The 19,988-nt window shown below is 47.7% G+C and overlaps 1 protein-coding gene across 1 annotated transcript in view; it reads right to left on the reverse strand.

The window, feature by feature from the left end:
- The window catches only part of CLDN15 (claudin 15), a 73,823-nt gene that overhangs the window by 10,753 nt on the left and 43,082 nt on the right, over positions 1-19,988 (reverse strand). Inside the window, exon 2 of the mRNA XM_069215753.1 lies at positions 627-791. Within this exon, the coding sequence (XP_069071854.1) occupies positions 627-791 (165 nt within the window). The remainder of the gene's footprint in view (positions 1-626; positions 792-19,988) is intronic.

The raw sequence follows: 19,988 nt of genomic DNA on the forward strand, positions 1-19,988 counted from the left end.
TCACTCGTGCGGAACAGACCCTAACCGACCAAGAGAGAAACACAGATTCTCAACAGTCCATGCCTCCGAAAGGCTGATAATTGGGACAGAGTCACTTACTGTTAAAGGCAACTTGTGACTAACTCTGCCACAATCTATGTCATAAGACAAAATGATTGGTGCCCCACAGGCTTGGTGCAACTTTAAGATTTTACGTAGTCTGACCACCACACAGATGAGATATTCAAAGCTCTTGGGCCAGGCAATAAGTCTGCAGGCTTCCCTACATCATGGGTGCTGCATCATCTGCGACCAGCGTTTCAGAGGTGCTGGCCTGCGACTCACCTTCCTACAGCCTGGCCAGCCTAAAATGTCCACTGAGAGCTTCCAACATTTGAGCACTACGCCTGGGAAGTTTGGGAGATCACACAGGCTAGCATCTTTCCGGCATGGATTTCTTCCACGGGAATCAGGGAAAAATCATATAATTATAAAGAGAAATGGCACTAGAAATTTGGCATTTAGTTCCTGTGTCCCATTGCTACTCCGCAAACTGTATGCTGGATATTACCAACACGAGCATCTTGAGCAAAGCGCAGGAGTGGACACAAGATGGCAGCCACAGCAAAACAAAAGGGACTTCTTACCTCCAAATACAAAGATCCCACCGCCAACGGTCGCCAACTTCCCCTTCAAGACTGCGTTCCCGTCCGCCACTTTGGTGCACTGCAGCCCCACCATCCCGCAGAGAGTGCCGAGGAAGCCCAACACCAGGGAGGTGATCATGAGGGCGCGGCAGGCCTGGAGGTAGCCTGGGGAGAAGAGGAAGAGACTGGGTCATGCACATTCAACTAGACTCGCCTAAAGGATGCAACACGCAACACAAGATGCGCCCTGATTGCGGTACAGCACAACACCCCCTGATCACAGCACTGCACACCTCTTCCTGTTTGCAGTACTGCACCACACCTCTTCACGCAATTCTATAACCCTGGGTCTCAGTGGTGCCTGAGTGTTCAACCTCCAATAGATGGCAACCCCTGGCCCTGGGACTGGCAAGGAAGATTTGGAGAAAATATGACAATTATTTATGGCTTAAATAAAACGGACACAAGTTTTACAGGCGGTGCCAAAGGTGCGCTCATGGATTATTCCAGCAAGTCAACGCGGTGGCAGTCTGTCACAGCCCTCTTAAGCGGTTTGGGGTTTCACCTTCATACATTATGAGAGGGGATATTGTTGAAAGGGCAGTATGAGAAAGTGAAAAGTTCCACTGGTCTCCCAATCCCATGCCATGTAGAACAGAGCCATACCAGCTAATAGACTGACACAACAGAGCTGTTGCTTAGTTTACAGACAGGAGTGAGTTTCGAACATCCTAACAGGCCCATGCTCACGACAGGCCCAGTGATATGGACATAAAACACTATCACTAAAGCTGATGAAATCCCATCACAACAGACACACTGATAGATGCTGTCCGGCACCCAGGGAACATTGGCAATATGTCCCCAAAAGGTGCATCGATTCTCACTCAAATATCAGCTTTAAAATTAATATTGAAATGCTGTATTGTTTTCCACAAGCAATAACTTTCCAGTTTCTGAATATAAAGACACATTGATATCATTGAATCTTTGATTCCAAAGTTTATAAACGGTGCGTAAAACCCTGCACTCTGTGGTGGGTGACAGCGTTGGCACTCGATAGGGTGGAAATGTCAGACTTTTCCTTCCACCCAGGGCTACAGAGCACGGGAAACACGAGGCACCGTGGTGAGGTTGCCTCAGACCTTGCTGGCAACCAGTTCAGCCTACAGAAGACAAGGAGGAAATATTCCAAACACCTCAAGTACAGAACCCTCAAACACAGACACGTATGGGCTAGAACAGCTGGCGATTGCAACCACTGTCCAGAGCTGGTGACTCGCTCTGCCACCTGATGCCTGGCAGGTTCAGGTGGCCAAAGGCCATGTCTATACCCTGTTAAACCTCAGGATAAACTGGTGACATTCCTGCAGGAGTTGGTTCCCTCTGCGGCGCCATGCCCAAATAAGACATGTAGCAGCGTGTTGTCGGGTACAGTAAGGAGCATTCTCCCTGACCCCATCTGACCGGTACCGGCTCACTCCTTGGGCACCAGTGGTCATTCTGAAGATCCACGGACTGAGATCTTGAGAATGCAGACAGGGCAGGCTTGTCTGAACGTTCCGAAGCACTAGGGCACAGTCGATCACATACCCAGCTTGGGCTCCAGATGTGACTCAACGCAGCAGCCCCAGTAGATGCTAAAATATGAGGATCTGGATTCAGATCTGTTTGCAGGTGAGCTAGTACCTGACAAGCCTTGTTTCAAGGCTGGTGTCTGGAGGAGATGTCACCTTAAGGGAACCACCGGAGTCACTCCCGATTAAATTAGTTAAACCTGAAAGTGTGAGCACTCTAGGGTGAACCAAAGCAAGTACAAGTGAACTGTTACATCGCACCAGAAACCCGGCAGTGTCAAGAAAAATTCTTATGGAAACCATAGGGTGATAATTAGACCCAGCAAATGCTTCACTTTTCACTGCAGATAGAGGCAATCCTGATAGCATATAGAGGTATAGATGGGTAACAGTGAATACCGGGAATGCTTTTCACCAAGGAGTTTCTAGTAAATAGAGAATGAGAACAAAGCTTGAGGTGAAGGTGTCGGAATTTGGGCTCCTATTTCATATGGAGCTCGCTCTTTACTCAATGCCATGTCTTGAGTGAGGCTCTCAGGTTGTATCCTTCTAGGTGGAGCTCATTCTTCACTCATTCGGATGTCTAGAGTTGGGCTGCTATCCCATATCCTGATGAGGTTGTGTTTGCTCCTACTCAATGCCATGTCTCCAGTGAAACTCTCAACTCGTTTTCCAATGGGGCGGAGTTCACTCATGACCCATTGCCATGTCCAGATTTGAGCTCCCAGTTCTTATCCTGACGCAGTGGAGCTCTCTCTCTCTTCCCTCGTTGGGATGCCTAGAGTTAGGTCCCAGTTCATAGCGCAGTGGGGTGGAGTTTGTCCTCACTCATTCGGATGTGTAGAGTTGGGCTCATTGTTAATATCCGGATGAGGTAGAGTTCCTTTGTTACTTTCTGGGACACCTGGAGCTGTACTAGCAGTTTGTATCCTGCAGTGGATTTCACTCTTCACTCATTGCCATCCCTTGAGTTGGGCTCATAACCCGTATCCCGATGGGGTGGGGTTTTCTCTTTATCTAATGCCATGTCTCAAGTAAGAGACCCCATGAGTAGTGTTATGGGATGGAGTTTGCTCATCGCTCATTGGGAAGTCTGGAGTTGTGCTCATGGTTCATATTCCAACGGGGTGGATTAGCTCTCCACCCACTGCATCGCTGGAATTGAGATCCTGGTGCTGGTTCTCATCAGTGATGGGACAGATCTGCCTGGACACATCCAGGGACAACCTGTCTCCTGGGCGTGTAAGGATGGATGAAGCCCACTCTTAATCAGTAGCCATGTCTGGGACAGGGCACCTAGCCCCTTCACCGCTCCCTGTTTAATGTGAAGTAACACTGGTGTGCTACCTATCTGTGCTGCTGATAAGATGATCTTCTTAATCTGACATTAGAGGCTCTCAGAGAGGAATGTTCACTTACACCGAGCCAGAGTTAGGAACTAGGTTTCAAGTTTCTGTGCAGGACCGTCTTCATACAGTTTATTTGAGTTTCACATAAAGTGTTAAGTGAACAGGCTGAGCTAAAATCTAGGAGTAAGGAAGAGGTAACGCCACATCTTCAAGCACATTACGAAAAGTCATTTCTAAACAACATTGAAAGGCCCAAGAGGCTGTAGCTTCTCAGGTGGAGAGAAAACAAGATCCTCTGTTTGCATTTAGATTTACAGCCTTTTGTCACCTACTGAAGAAGTCCACACAGTAACAGCTGAGGCGGCAAATTGTGGCTTCGTGTTGGATCCAACCTGTAAATATTGAGGGATTATTCACTTACCCCTAAGCAAGTTCTGGTAAGCACGTGCCTGTGGCTCACCGCAACCTCGGCATGGAGAGCGGCGCTTAATTTGTCCAAAAACACCAGTGCCAGGGCCCTCGTCAGAAGGCCACTGCAGCTTGAACCACCCATTGGCATTGTCGGCGCTGCCAACGACAGCAGCAACAATGCTATTAACCGTCACACCCTACAAGTGGGAAAATTCAGACTATCCCAGGCCCCAAAGCTGTAGAATAACTCCGGGAGCAGGTATTGGTCATGTTTAAGGAACAATTAATTAGTAAACAACAGTTTTGTACTCATCTCTAACTCAGACAAGTTTGTGCCATAATATAAAGTGTCATAAGTGACGGTGTTGACAATTAGGTGCCGGTGCCGAGCACCGGAAACCACCGGCACAAATTAAGCACTGGTGGAGAGGAGGAAGTGCTCTATGGGTCAGCGCCATGTGAAGATGGTCCCTCTAACCCAACCACACCAGCCCTAAGCAAACTATTTGCATCTAAACTGCATAGGTGCCACCATCTCTAAGGGTACCCCTCCCCGCGGTGACCACGAAAGACCACAGATTTCTGGACGCACTAAGGAAGGCTAAGCCTGGGAGAGCACAGAGATTCAAGAAAACTGGAGAACTGCCTAAAAATAACTATTTTCCAAGAACACTCTTTATTTCTCATTTTTTTTAAATCATCTGGGTCTTAACCAAATTATCTAGTTGAAAATAGTAATCAAAATTATCATAAAACAACTTTATGTAACATGGAATGAGATTTAGAACAGTGAGTTTAGGCACAACTAGAGCATAGTGGGACTACTTGAAAAGCCAGGTCTTCCGCTGCTTGTGGTGTTTAGGAAGTGAGGCTCTTATGTGTAGTGGCAGGCTGTTCCACGCTTAAGAAGTGATGTAGAAGAAGGCTCGATTGGATCTGGTTTTCTGTATTCGTGAGGTTTGTGCAAGTAGGAATCCATACAAGCGGAGATGTCTGGAAGGTTTTGAAAGGGGACGCAACAGTTAAGGTTCGCTGGGCCAGTCTTGTGTAGTACTTTGAAAGTGTGGGTGAGGAGTTTGAATTGCGCTTGCTTGCGAATATGGAGCCAGCGGAGCTCCTTCAGGTGCGGTGTGATGTGAGTGTGGTGTCGGAGGGTGGCACTGAATCTGGCAGCAGAGTTCTGCAGACTTCTGGTGAGTTTTTTGTTGATCCCAGCACAGTCCAGCTTGCTTGTGACCTGGGCATGCATGACAGCTTCTGGGTGCTGATTGGGAGCCATTTGAAAATCTTCCTCAGCATCTTCAGTGTATGAAAGCATGAAGGGTGATGGCACCGAGTTGGGCGGTCATGTCGTGTTTGCTGTTGATGATGATCCCAAAGTTGTTGGCATGGGTGGTGGGGGCTCTGTTGCCCACCAGGTGGAGTCCCACGGTGCTCAGCCTGAAGATCTGAATTTCGGTCTTGTTGGTGTCCAGTTTTATACAGTTGGCCTTCCCCCAGTGGGCAATTTCAATCTTCTGTTATTGAACTTAGGCCCATATTTATAATTTTTGACGCACAACTGCGCCAATGCAGTTGTGCGTCAAAAATTTTACCGCCGGCTAATGCCATTCCAACGCGCCATGCGGGTGCCTTATTTATGAAATGACGTTAGCCGGCGCTGCGGACTGGTGTGCGTCAAAAAAAATGACTCACACCAGGCAGCGCCGGCGTATGGGAAAATGGGGGTTGTGCGTCAAAAAATGGTGCACGTCAGGTCTGAGGCAAAATTCAGGCCTCAAACCGGATTTGCGCCATTTTTTTTTACGCCCAGCCTCCATTGACATGACTCCTGTCTTAGCAAAGACAGGAGTCATGCCCCCTTGCCCAATGGCCATGCCCAGGGGACTTATGTCCCCTGGGCATGGTCATTGGGCATAGTGGCATGTAGGGGGGCCCAAATCAGGCCCCCCTATGCCACAAAAAAATTCAGAAGAAAATACTTACCCGAACTTACCTTTCCATCCCTGGGATGGGTCCCTACATCCTTGGGTGTCCTCCTGGGGTGGGCCAGGGTGGCAGGGGGTATCCCAGGGGGCAGGGGAGGGCACCTCTGGACTCCTTCCGAGCCCACAGGTCCCTTTACGCCTGCCCTGACCCAGGCGTTAAAAAACGGCGCCCATCAGGCTGTGCGTCGTTTTTTAAGGCCCACCCCCTCCTGTGCGTCAAAATGACGTAGAGTATAAATATGGGGCACAGGCCTTAAAGTCATTTTTTGGAAGGGAACGACTACCTTGCATATAATTAACGCAAGGCTGGTTCCCCCTTCCAAAAAATTACGCACATGGTGGAATTTTGACGCCCGCGGGGTCGGACGTCAAAGTATAAATATGGGGCAGGGTTTGCGTCAATTGTGTGTCAACATTTTTGACGAACATTCGCCGCAAACAGAGTATAAATATGCCCCTTAATCCGGGTACTGGGCATCTTGTCTGTAAGGGAGATAATGAGGTGCGTGTCGTTGACATAGGAGTGGACATTGATACAGTGAGAGCAGATGATGGTAGCTAGAGGGATCGTGTATGCGTTGAAGAGGGTGGGCTCAAGGAGGATCCTTGCGGTGATTGGGTCTGAAACGACACTGGGTCCATGAGTGCATAAACTTTATGGTAGTGGTGGTCTTAACATTGGTTCCTTGGATAAGGTGATGAGGCATTTGTCGAAGTGTTGGGTCCAGATGCCGCTGAAGTTGATGTAAATGCCAGTGATTTTGTAGCTGGAGAATTGAGAAAGGTTGTTGCAGAGGTCCTGCAGGGGAGTGATCGTGTTCGAAGCAGCCGATGGTGAGGTGAAATCCTTCACAATGGCAAAGATTTCTTTCTTTTGTTGGTTGTGTGATCAATGTGGTCTGCCAGAGCTACGCATCTGGTGGTCCTGAACATGTGATGGCAGCGCGTCCAGGTGGATTTGCAATTGACTGTATTGTTCTGTCTCATTCTCCATTTGTGACAGGTGTTTGCAGTGACATTTTATCCGTCTGAGTCCCTCCATATGCCAACTGGCCTGGTGTCTGGATCTTTTAGTATTGTTGTGTTTGAGGGAAGCCAGACAGTTGGCACAGGAGATGAACCAATTGTTGAAATTGTTGATGAATTTGGGGATGCTGTTGGTGTGTTGGGTCAGTGTGATTTGAGAGCAGTGTTTCAATCCTTGTCGGTGATGCTGTTCTAGTTTCGGATGGCTGGTCTGGCAATGGTGCATGTGCGTTGGACTGGGACAGGGCGGCTGAACTGACATGGGTGTTCTCTGTCCCAGTAACTATGGGCTTGTCTGCTCAGATATTGCAGAGTTGGTGAAAATAGGGGCCAGGAAGTGAGTGACAGGGGTGTTAGAAATGGGGTCTCTAATTGGCAGTCAATTTACACCCTGTCCAAGTAGGGACCCTCACTTTAGTCAGGGTAAGGGAGATACATAGCTCAGATAACACCTGCTCAGCCCCTTGGTAGGTTAGCACATGCAGTCAGGCTTATCTCAGAGGCAATGTGTAAAGTATTTGTACACAAACACAGTAACACAGTGAAAACACCACAAACATACTCAACACCAGTTTAGAAAAATAGCCAATCTTTATCTGAGTAAAACAAGACCAAAATGATACAAATTCAACATACACAAATAAAGTTATCATTTTTAAAAGGTTTAAAAGAGTCTTAACCCTGAAAAATCAGTGGTTGTATTCTTATTACACACGGGCCCTCATTCCAACCCTGGCGGTCTATGACCGCCAGGTTGGAGGGCAACGGAAGCACCGCCAACAGGCTGGCGGTGCTTCCAGGGACATTCTGCGCCGCGGTCAGAAAAGGGGATCCGGTGGTTTCCCGCCGGATTTCCCCTGGCCCGGAGCGCCGCCCCTGTTTCTGGCGGTTTACACCGCCAGAACCAGGATGGCGGGAACGGGTGTCGTGGGGCCCCTGGGGGCCCCTGCACTGCCCATGCCACTGGCATGGGCATTGCAGGGGCCCCCTAACAGGGCCCCATTAAGATTTTCACTGTCTGCAAAGGGCCCCATTAAGATTTTCACTGTCTGCTTTGCAGACAGTGAAAATCGCGACGGGTGCTACTGCACCCGTCGCACCCCTGCAACTCCGCCGGCTCCATTCGGAGCCGGCTTCATTGTTGCAGGGTCTTTTCCGCTGGGCCGGCGGGCGCCCTTTTGGCAGTCGCCCGCCGGCCCAGCGGGACAGTCGAAATGACCCCGCGGTCTTTTGACCACGGTGCGGTCTTTTGACGGGGTTACTTTGGCGGGCGGCCTCTGCCGCCCGCCAAAGTTAGAATGACCCCCAGCACCTTGGGTACGTCAAAAAACAAAGAATGATGTGGGCCGCAAAGGAGGTGATGCATTGGAAAACAAGCAATGATTCAATTATTTTCACACTTGACAGGCGATGCGTGGATTCTTTTCCCGCCTGCTTGGCGATACATGGATTATTTTCCCACTCGGCTGGCAATGCATGGATGCTTTTCCCGCCGGAGTAGCGATGCGTTGATTACTGGTTACGGAGCAGCATTAATGAAGAGAACTGACTCCCATGGACGAAGTGTGGAAAATATAGACGCACAGCAAAAACGAAACCGTGCTGAAGCAGTTGACGCATCGATTTCACAGCCGTGGTGCAGGCGCTGAGTCGATTTTTCTGCTGCAACGGCCTCAATGCACGGCTTTTCACTTAGATTACCAGCATCCACTTCCAAGGGCCCAGGGACTGGATTTGGCACAACTTGGCAAGACAGGGCTCTCAGCAGAGGAGCCAAGGCACTTGTAGATGAAGTCCTGATGTCCCTAAGACTTCACAACAAGGGGCAAGCTTAGTTCAAGCCCTTGGAGAACCTTGGAAAGCAGGATGTAGAAAGCGAAGTGCAGTCATTTCACTCCAGGACAGAAGCAGCAGTGGGCCAGACCAGCAAAGCAACAGGCAGAGTGGCAGTCCCTCCTACAGCATCCAGCTCTTCTTCCTGGGAGAATGTCCTCAGTCTAGAAGTGTTCTGAGGTTGTGGGGTCGGCAGTCCAAACCTTATACTCATTTGTGCCCTTGAAGTAGGCAAACTTCAAAGGAAAGTCTTTGTAATGCACAAGACCCTGCCTCTCCCTGCCCTAGCCCCAGACTTACTCCAGGGGTTGGAGACTTCTTTGTGTAAGGAGAGGCTCATCCCTATTCAGGTGCAAGTGTCAGCTCCTCCCACCACTCTGGCCCAGGAAGACACATCAGGATATGCAGGGCGCACCTCATCTCCCTCTGTGTGACTGTCTAGAGTGAATTCACAAACAGCCCGACTGTCCGTCTGGCCCAGACATGTATTCAGCAGCCGGCCAGAGGCACAGAATGGTTAAGCAAGAAAATGCCCACTTTCTAAAAGTCGCATTTTCAAATTTACCATCTAAAAACCAACTTCACCAAAAGATGTATTTTTAAAATGTGAGTTCTGAGACTGCAAATTCCTCTGCTCTCAATGGCAAACTGAACTTAAAAGATATTTCAAGGTAATCCCCATTTTACCCTTTGGGAGAGATAGGCCTTACAATAGTGAAAAACGAATGTAGCAGTATTTCGCTAGCAGGACACATAAAACACACCACTACATGTCCCACCTTTTACATACACTGCAGCCCGGCCACAGTGCCGCCTTGGGCCTACTTTAGGGGTGAGTTACATGTAGTAAAAGGGAAGGTTTGGGTAAACTTGCAGGTCGACTGGAAAGGTAAGACTATACACACAGACACTGTAGTAGCAGGTCTGAGACATGTTTACAGGGCTACTCAAGTCGGTGGCACAACCAGTGCTACGGGCCCACCAGAAGCATTTGATTTACAGGCCCTGGGCATCTCTCGTGCACTTTACTAGGGACTTACCAGGGTGCTGAAAACAGCAAAACAGATCAGAAAAATAGGAGAGAGAAGGCAACAAGTTTGGGGAAATCCGTGCCAAAAGGGCGCTTTCGGACACTGGGTGTAACCCCTTACTGGGTGAGTCCCAGGTTTCAAGGTCTGCAGTGAGTGCTTTTGAGTTGAGGTTGGATTGATCTTCCAAGACGAAGCCTAGCCCCGGGCTCTCAAGAGCTCTTGGAACCGCGAGCCTGCCTCCATCATGAGGACAGCTGCTCCCAGCCCTAGGCCCCCCGACGTCATCAGACTCCGAGCCTGCCTCTCAGCCACAGCCTCCTATGACATCATCAGAGTCGGACTCTGCCCGCGCCTTGAAGCCCAGCTTCTCTCAGACCCAGTTCCTGGCAGCTGGCTACCGGCCTGGCAGACTCTCGGGCACATCCGCATCCTTGTGCAGGACAGCACCATCTCACTGCCCCCTCCCAGCGGTGCTTTACCCTCTCATTCATGGAAGGAGTCCAGGACTCTTAGCACTTTCATGGAATGGTAAATAACTAAGTACAAAGGCCTGTGTGCCGCTCTGCTGAGACATGAAGTAGTGCCAAGAGCCAGATGCTAATGGGCATGTCCTGTCCACGACCCCACATCCAGCCGTGCACAAGGTATGCTATATATGTGTATAGAGGGGGAGCGGTGGGTGCGCAGGGTGAGACTGTGTGATAAGTCCTTGTCCATCCGCGGCCTCCGGTTACATCGTCAGTTACAAGGCCAGAGGCAGAGCGCTTTGTTACTTCACCACAACCTCAAGACGGCTTATGGGAGGAAATTACATGTTTCATCGTTAGGTAATTTTGCATCACCTGTTTATTTCAGGGGACTGCCTGAAAATGGGGCAACTTTCCCAAATGGGGAAAGCAGGAAATAGCATTCTGGATTATATTGCTTTTTGTTGTGTCAATTAACAAAAGAGAGAAATACTTAATTATGTAGCGAAGAATGTAGAGGCTTAGAAAATTACAAGCTGTGTTTTGGTAAAACCATATTCTACCCGAAGAAAATGAGGCTGAAGTTATTCTCTGGAAGGTGCAGTTAATAGTTGATACTGACTAGAAATACAATGTTCAGATTATGTTTCCTGTTCATGATTACCATCTTGATCAAACATGCGAATTTGATATTTTTCGCTGCTTTTTCTTCACAAAACATAGTGGCAGAAATGACATGGTTCTAGTAAAATATGGATTATCTCCTGTAGGGGGCCTTGTCTCAGTCTGATTCCCTTCCCACCACTGGTCTAGATCAGAAGGTGCATGTGAACAATGCAAGCCCCAAACCACCATTACCCATTGTTTAATCAGCTCTCTGTTCGTGAAAGGTAAACAAACTCGGAGCTTTCCGATTGTGCCGTCCGCACTGTTCCTGGCAGGCCCGGCCTTTGCAGTCTATGACCTCAAGAGACATTTTTATGAACAAAGCAAAGTATGTTGACTAAAAAACATGCGTTCTTAGTTGCGCATTTTCTGTTCCTTTCACTACAGAAAACCAAACAGCATAGACCTGTATTTAACATGTTTCTAATAAACCATCGACGGTTAAAAAAAACAAACACTGATGTTAAAGGTACCAAAATCAACATGTAAAAATGCACAATGTATATATTCTGTCGCCACTTAGTAGTTATAGTTAGGACCAGTTTTCCACAAGAAACCGATTTTTTGATTTGCAAATAACTTTCCCGCGATTAATGAATCTTCACAAAACTTTTTTAAAATAACTCTCATTCACCTCAGCCTTTCCCTGGCAAGAATACACACGCAAGGTGCACACAGGCGGACTTTGGGAGCGTAAATGAATGTGTACTTACCTTAACAATGCAGTGATAGTATCTCTCGAGTCGATGTGTTTGTAGGTCAATGTGAAAAAACGTGATATCCAGGGACACACGTGGACCCAGAGCAACAAACACATGATGACGTAAGAGCAAGTCCAGTTCGCCCAACAATGAGGAACTCTGGGTTATGTGACGTCACAGGCAGTCGCATCCCATTCACCACGGCGTTGTATGACGTTACAGAAGGCTCAGCCCATTCATCACCGCGTTCTGTGACGTCAAAAGCCTGCTCAGGCCGTGCATTACAAGGTTCTGTGACGTCACAAGAAAGTTAAATTCGTTCTTCAAAAGGTTCTATGACGTCACAAGCAGCCGCAGTCCATTCATCACAGAGTTCTGTGACGTCACAGGAAGGCTGAGTCCATTCTTTAGAAGGCTCTGTGACGTCACGCTCAGTCCGTCCAACTCGCGAGGCCTTCACAGGAGTGATTGAAAGAGAGTGAGGACGGCTGAGACTGCGCCAGGGGCTTTGAAGTCGGTGCTTTTGAAAAGGCTGCCCTCGGCTTCTTGGCACTTAGCATCCCCCCCACTTCCTCGCCCCGGGAATACCCGCCCACACCTCCACGGAAGCGCAGGCCACCGAGCTCGGAGGTCACAGGCGGACTATAGAGAAAGCACAACTGTAGCCGCGAATGCTAGCTCCTTGATTCGGCTGGCGGCCCATCCGGGCGCTAGGCGGACTCTTGACTCAAGATCTTATTTCCTTCTTTGGCACTCACTTCCGTTTACCCCCTTTCTATCCGGACATTTTTAAACGTAAATCAAACGTTTGCACTCAATAAAGGATTTTAAACAAAAAAAAAGGTAGGTGAAATAAGACGCGACTCTGTTTAGTGCTGGCTTGGATTGAAGTCACTTAGACGTTCTGTGTCGCAGTCACTGAGAGGCCTAGTGTTGTCACGTTTAGCTGTAGAGCGCTTGAAATCATTGGTATGGTCATGCAGCGCTATCAGACTTGGCTCAATCAGAGACAGTTTTGTGTCTGCACTAAGCTGAGGGTACAGAATGTTCCAGAGATGAGATCATTGCACTCTATGGGGCCCACCTGGGTGACCACCCTTCACTGACAGCTTCTGGACAGTGACTTCGAAACTTGTGCACGAGGGACGAACAGGGGAGGAAATCAATATATCAGCTGCTCTGATGCAGTTCTGTGAATCTTCTCAACCTCAACCTCCATCGCTCAGCTCCACCCTCTTCACAGCATACATGATGCACCTGACCAACGTCATCCATGAACATGACATCAGCATCCTCTCCCACTCTGGCTACGCGCAGCTCATGCTCTCCCTCCGGGCAGCCTACGGAAAACACGACAGCACACTTAAATCGCAATCTAAACCATTTGCTAGTGGCATCGTACTAATTTTACAAATCTTGGCTCGTTTTATGTTGAGTTCAATATGTGAAAAATGGCGAAACTCTGCAAGGACTTGATGACCCCAGTTTGCGAGAAAAAGTTTTTCTCTTATGATTTTCTCATGGAGATTATGGGTAGTGCTTAGAAGCTGAAATGAGGGCATGTTATCTCGAAATTCATAAATATTTCTCATCTTTGCGAGACAAAAGTCTGAGATGCTGAGAAAAAACGCACCTCCAACAAAAGAAGCATCAGTCTATCATTTGATGTCCAAGTGTTCTTCTGCAGCATAACTGTAGCGTGCTAACGAACAACTAGAGCGTAAACTTTCTTTTACCATGACAGCCAGGAGGCTCTCCTGACATTGATGTGTTAGTGCAGATATAAAACCAGCTGGCTTAAAACAGTGAGAGGGTGTGTGGACTTTTAGTCATTTATGGCATAATATGTTTTTTAAGGGGCTAAAAATAGTTAATGAGAAAACACCCCTAAGCCCAGTACGCCTTTTATACATCTATTTACCTAGGGTACCCATATCTTCGCTGCTTGATAGCTCCCTAATTTTAAAACAGTGACATTTTGTTAAATAGTATTTTTTTTATCTTCCATTTAAACGTATTGGAGAAGATTATGTAGAGCTGAAGAAGTTATCTAATACAAAGAGAATTGTGTTGCAGTGGAAAGCGAGGCCCTACAAATGAATTGCTCTTTGCACATTTAGGCCCTCATTATGAACACGGTGGTCAAAACCACTGTGTTCATGCTGGCGGTCAAACCACTGAACGCCAGCGTCCCCGGATCCCCGCCGGCCGTATAATGTACATTCCTGTGGCCCGGCGGGCGGAAACATTGTTTCTGCCCGCCACCCACAGGAATGTTTGGCCGGGACATTGACAGCGGCTCCACATGGAGCCGCCACCAATGCCTCTGTGCGGCAGGTGCGGTCGCGCAGATCCCTGTGCGACTTAGCACTGCACAGGGGCTCCTGCACTGCCCATGCCAAGTGCATGGGCAGTGCAGGGGCCCCCAAGGGTGCCCCGGTGCACCCCTTCTGCCAGCCTTTCCCTGGTGGGGAATCCCACCAGGGAAAGACTGGAGGCTGAGGAATCATTATCCGGGGGACAGCACCGCTGCCCTGTCGGATAATGATTCCGACCGCCGCCAGGCTGCCTGACGGAGGCAGCCTGACGGTGAGTGAGGGCCACCGATGGCGGCCCTCATGGTGTTCATAATGTGGCGGTATGGCCCGCCATGCTGGCTGGCATGTTTACCCGCCACCACCCGTATGGCAGGCCACACTGCCAAGTTCAAAATGACCACCTTAGTTCTTTTCTTTTTTGATTTTCCTAGTTCTGTTCATCAGTAGTTGCATCTCCTTGCATGAATTGGTACTAACTTCAACATTTTTATGGAGAGTTACATATAAGGAGGTGATAAAGCACATTTAAAATATATATTGTCAATTTATGAGTGGCTTCATTCAAGGTTAATTAATTAAAAATAGTCTAAATAAGTAAAGCAACTCAAACTAATGATGCTTCTATTTTAAAACACAGTGAAAACTGTCACCGACCCAGAATTTTTAGACATGGAACAATTTAAATATGTTTTACAAACCCATGGATAGCAATGCTTTTAGGGACAAGTTTAATCCAGCATCTTGTAGCAGCAGCGGTAAGAAACATTTTAACGTACATATTCCGCCTTCTGTGCAGGAGAGTGAATGGTTCTAAAGCTGTCTCTCCCACCAGCATGTCTCCCAGGACAGGCACCTTCTGTGAGCTATGTGACCACTCTAGGCCTTTCTCAGTACTCTATGGTCTCTACAAGCAGCTGTTAAGAGGGTAGAGTGGGGGGATGCGGGTGGTGCTATAATAAGGTATGTCTCAGGTACTAGCTATGGAGCTCCTGATTGGATATCCACCTCCAAGGAGCCAATCGAAATGCAGTATTTTCCATGTTGTACAGCTGCCTGATGTACTGTCTTCAGTAAGAGTATCAATCGCTCTTCAGAAGTAGGTTCAAAATGCAATCCATTCCATTCAATACAACATCTTCAATTAAAATCACCCACACACTCAACAAACAAGCAGGACTAAGGACCTCATTACAACCTCGGCTTGCACCGCGGCCCTGGGGATTAGGTATAGTGGAGGGGCCGGCGGTATGGCCGTGGCTATTGCGCCACGGTCATAATAGCTGGCAGAACACCGCCAGCCTGTTGGCGGTGTTACCGTCAGCTTACCGCCGGCTGCCACGGTCGTAATGAGGCCCAAAGTTTTAAATGTCTCTCTCCACTCCTGCACATTATGCATTCACACTGAGGCCATCAAACTCTGCACTGCGGCCCGCCTCTTCTCAAAGAGAGGCTGCTGAATACTGAAGTACAGTTGACTCTATGCACAGCTGTCTGCTCCATAGAGTACAGCAAATCGTGTCTGGAAGCCTTACCGATCATCTACACTTGGTCTTTCCTTGTATTCATCCTCACTTTTACTCAAAGAAAATCTTCCAAACCTTGAAAAATATTCTACCAAATCCTAAAATTCTTCAACCCTATCTTCTGGTGTACATATTCTCTGTGGGCCTGAATCACAAAGGGACTTACGACTCGTAAAGTTATGAGTGCAAAGTCTACGCACTCATGGCTGGTTCTCCACACTCTGGGCGGAATCTCCACACTCGGGGTGGAATCACCACACTCGAGGCGGAATCTCCACAATTGGGGTGGAATCTCCACACACGGGGCGAAATCTCTCGAGGCGGAATCTTCACACTCGGGGTGGAATCTCCACACTCAAGGCGGACTCTCCACACTTGGGGCGGAATCTTCACACTCAGGGTGGTATCTGCACACTCGGGGTGGAATCACCACACTCAGGGCAGAATCTCCATACTTGGGGTGGAATCACCATACTCGGGGCGAAATCTCCACACTTCGGGTGGAATCTCTACACTTGGGGTGGAATCTTCACACTCAGGGTGGTATCTCCACACTGCAGTGTTCACTGCAGAGATTCCGCCCGAGTGGCCCTGTGTGTGTACTGCTACCTGTGCTGCATTCTTCCTGCGTCACAAATGATTGTACGACTGTTGCCTGTGCTGTTTTTGTTACGGCTGTGCGAGGCATGGAACGCTTACCTTTGTTGCCAGGCTGTGCCTGTACTGTGTGTGTGCTTGATAGAACCTTATTTTCTTTCTGGCTGTCCGGCACCTTCAAAAGGTGCATGAGAGAATTATCCAATGATGCTGCCGGTGCAATATCAGTTCAGCGTGTGTGACCACCCTGCGGCCGCGCGTGCTTGGAGCTAGACCGCGTTCTATGTGTTGTGTGTTTCTCATGGACCTTGCACTGCTGCTGTCTGTGCTGTACCTGTGATAGGTTTGTGGTGAATATGTCACTGATGCTGCCTGCACAGCACATGTTCTGTGTTTGGGGTTTTGTAAAATTTGCACAATGTGCCTCTGTGTATTCACAAAAAATAACGTGAAACGATGCGTCATTATGTAAAATACGAATCTGTCATTTCATGCTAAATTTTCTTGAAAAATGTGTCCTTGCCCCAATTTTAGACACACATTCATTTAAACAAAAGTACCCTGAACAGCCACTCATGTGCTGTAGTTGATGTGCGTTTGTGGTACATTTTTATTACACAGTGTGCATTCGTAGTAGATTTTTACCACAAATACCGCATTCCTACACAAGGTGGTATAATGGCGTAATTTTCGGATTTTTACTTAACAAGCATAATGCAAAATTTCAGAAATTATTGTGTGTGAAGGCAGCTTGCACTGCGGCCGTCCGGGTTGAACTTACTCCCACTGTGAGTGACCGTTTTGTACCGGATAAGTGCGAGAGACCTGTCACTGCCTCTGCGGATCCGGGGCTGGTGCTTTGTGTGTTTTGGCTTTGCTAACTGTTTTTTATTTACTTCCTTCTTTATTTTTTAAGATATAATTCCCATTAATATTTGCAGTTCTCTGGTGCTCAGTGTCTGGAGTTCCATTTAACTCTCTTTGTTATTACTTGTCAACAGTGTGTTGTCTCCTGTTGGCTTCAGTATTTTATTTCTTTGTTCTGAGGCTGGTGCATGGCCATCGAAATGAAATGTTGTTAAGGGCTGTGCTCTTCATCAGAATGTTGTGACCCTCCTCCTCTTCCTTCCTATGCAACCATTCGTCAGTTTGCTCCTCGCTCATCAGCCTCCCTCTTCCATATCCTCTGATGTATGCGTGTGGTATTTGTATGGCGTGAACCTACCTGAAAGGTATTGGAGCGCTGTACTGCATCAAATGCAAAGATACAGTCCCCGAGTGATTGGTGGGTAGCCTGGTTCTGAGAGGAGAAAAGGGCTATAACTGGAGTAGTGTTCTTTCAAGCTACCTTCAGGATCGTCCTCTCCCCCTCAGATTCATCCTTGGAGTGACCTGGGGGTAGGTGGGCTCTGAGAGTGGACGTGGACTGTTACTGTGTTGTGGTGTAGTGTCCTTTACAGATACCTTGAGACCGCCCCACCTGTGGTCCCCTCAGCTTCCTTCACAGAGTGATCTGAGGGGTAGGTGGGCTCTCAGAGTGGAAGAGGGCTGTTATGGTGCTGCGGTGCAGTGTCCTTTACAGATATCTTGAGAGCACCACCCTCCTCCCTGGGGACCCCTCAGCTTCCTCCATCGATAGACCAGGCGGTAGCTGGGCTCTCAGAGTGAAAGTGGACCGTTACTGTGCTGTGGTGTAGTGTTCTTTACAGATACCTTGAGACGTCCCCCCACCCTGGGCTCCCCTCAGCTTCTTCCACTAAGTAACCGGGCGGTAGCTGGGCTCTGAGAGCGGAAGACGACTGTTGCTGTGCCATAGTGTTGTGTCCTTTACAGATACATTGAGACCACCCCCCGCCCTGGGGTCCTCTCAGCTGCCTCCATAGAGTGATCCGCAAATAGCTGGGCTCTCAGAGTGGAAGAGGACTGTTATGGTGCTGCGGTGCAGTGTCCTTTACAGATATCTTGAGAGCACCACCCTCCTTCCTGGGGTCCCCTTAGCTTCCTCCATCGATAAACCAGGCGGTAGCTGGGCTCTGAGAGTGAAAGTGGACTGTTACCGTGCTGTGGTGTAGTTTCCTTTACTGATACCTTGAGACCGTCCCCCCTCCTCCCTGCGGTTCCCCCGTTTTCCCCATACGGTGACCAGCTTTCATTCAGCAAAAAATAGTGTCAAGATTACTCTTGCGTTTAGTGTTCCTGCTAGAGAGAGATTGGAGTTTTGTCTAGTGGCAGTTTTGACTTGCCATGAAGTAGTGCAGAGGGTTAATATGCTTGCTGCAAAGAACACGTACTGCAGAGATCACAGATCTGTATTTTATGTGGACAGCTGAGTAGATTACCGCTTTGGTCAGAGAGATCCTTTCGTTACCACAGTTTATAAGACACAACCCTAATATAAAACAGTGACTGTTACGAACTGTCATCAAAGAGCTGCATGCAAACTGCATAAAATGGGTTAGCACATTATGTTTTTTTTACCCAGTCTTTCATTATCTAGTCCTAATGTTGCTTAAAAGGGGTAGTTTGGGTAGACATACATTCTAATTAGTAAATCCAGCTATTACTTGCGCTCTAAAACAAATGAAACTGATGTAGGGTGCATTGATGGAATTGAGTGGTGCTGGGTAGATTGCAGTGGTGTAGAGTGCAGTGGCGGAGAGAGGAATGGTGCAGAGTGGATTCGAGTGGCATACGGTAGATTGTTTCAGAGTAGAGTGGAGTGGCGTAGAGTACAGTGGCATAGATTAGAGTGTCATAGAGTGGAGTGTCATATAGTATAGTGGTGCATAGTAGGATAGAGTGGTGTAGAGTAGAGAGGCGTCGAGTGAAGTGGCATAGATGGGGTGGTGGAGAGTAGAATGCCGTGTCGTGGAGTGGTGCAGAATAGAATGGAATGGCGTAGAGTGGAATATTCATGGTGTGGTAGCACACTACCATGACAGACAACACGTCTTAAATTCAAATGACCATTACATTTGGACAGACATACAGTTTTACTAATAAAAGTAAACATTGCCCAAATGATAATGTGTGGAAATGTCATCACCTAGTGTATTCATTTGTTTTGGGTGTATTAACATATTTGTTTCCACCACACTTCAGAATACCCACGTAATGTGCTTCATTTCTGAAGAGCAGGTCCTGAAATATCTCCACAGTTCATTTTTAGGCATTTACATTTTCTTTTGTGTTGGAGAGAAAAATAACTTTATAGAGCACACCCGGAGTAGGCAGTTAGACAAAATAACATTCCACATCCTTTCTGCCTCACTTGGGTACCAAGAAAGACTGTCACATAAATCTCCTCTCTTTAAGGTTAGAGAAAGAGGAGTAAACACCAAGCTCTCTGGAAGACAGAGCCTGATACATGACCTCTGTCTTTGAATACACAGCTAATGTGACAGGATAAGAACAAGATTTAAAAGCCTGTTTACAAAGAATCAGTACTGGTGGGAGAACACAGTATACAGGGGTTGGGCAAGGGAAGGGACGATCTTGACAGTCTAATGCACCCAATGGAAAGCGATAGGTGGAAAGCATTCCCAGGGAAGATTTGTAAAGTCCCCAAGATGTTAGCAATCCAGACAGCTATGCTGGTAGGCTTCGACCTAAAAAGGCGCTGTAGTAAGTCCAACGTCACACATGGCCAGATACTGATATTGCAGCACCCTCCCATAAAAAACTTGTATCCGGGGACTTAAAACTGCACCCCATAGCAAATAATATGACATTAAATTAATTATTTTCACATTGTAGATATATACTAATTATATTGAAAATTCAACAATTTTATATATATATATATATATATATATATATATATGAGAAAATATTTAATTGAAAAAAATTCCAAAGATTTTTTAAATGTAAAAGTA

The sequence above is a fragment of the Pleurodeles waltl genome, chromosome 12, assembly GCF_031143425.1.
Source record: "Pleurodeles waltl isolate 20211129_DDA chromosome 12, aPleWal1.hap1.20221129, whole genome shotgun sequence".
NCBI classification, from domain to species: domain Eukaryota; kingdom Metazoa; phylum Chordata; class Amphibia; order Caudata; family Salamandridae; genus Pleurodeles; species Pleurodeles waltl.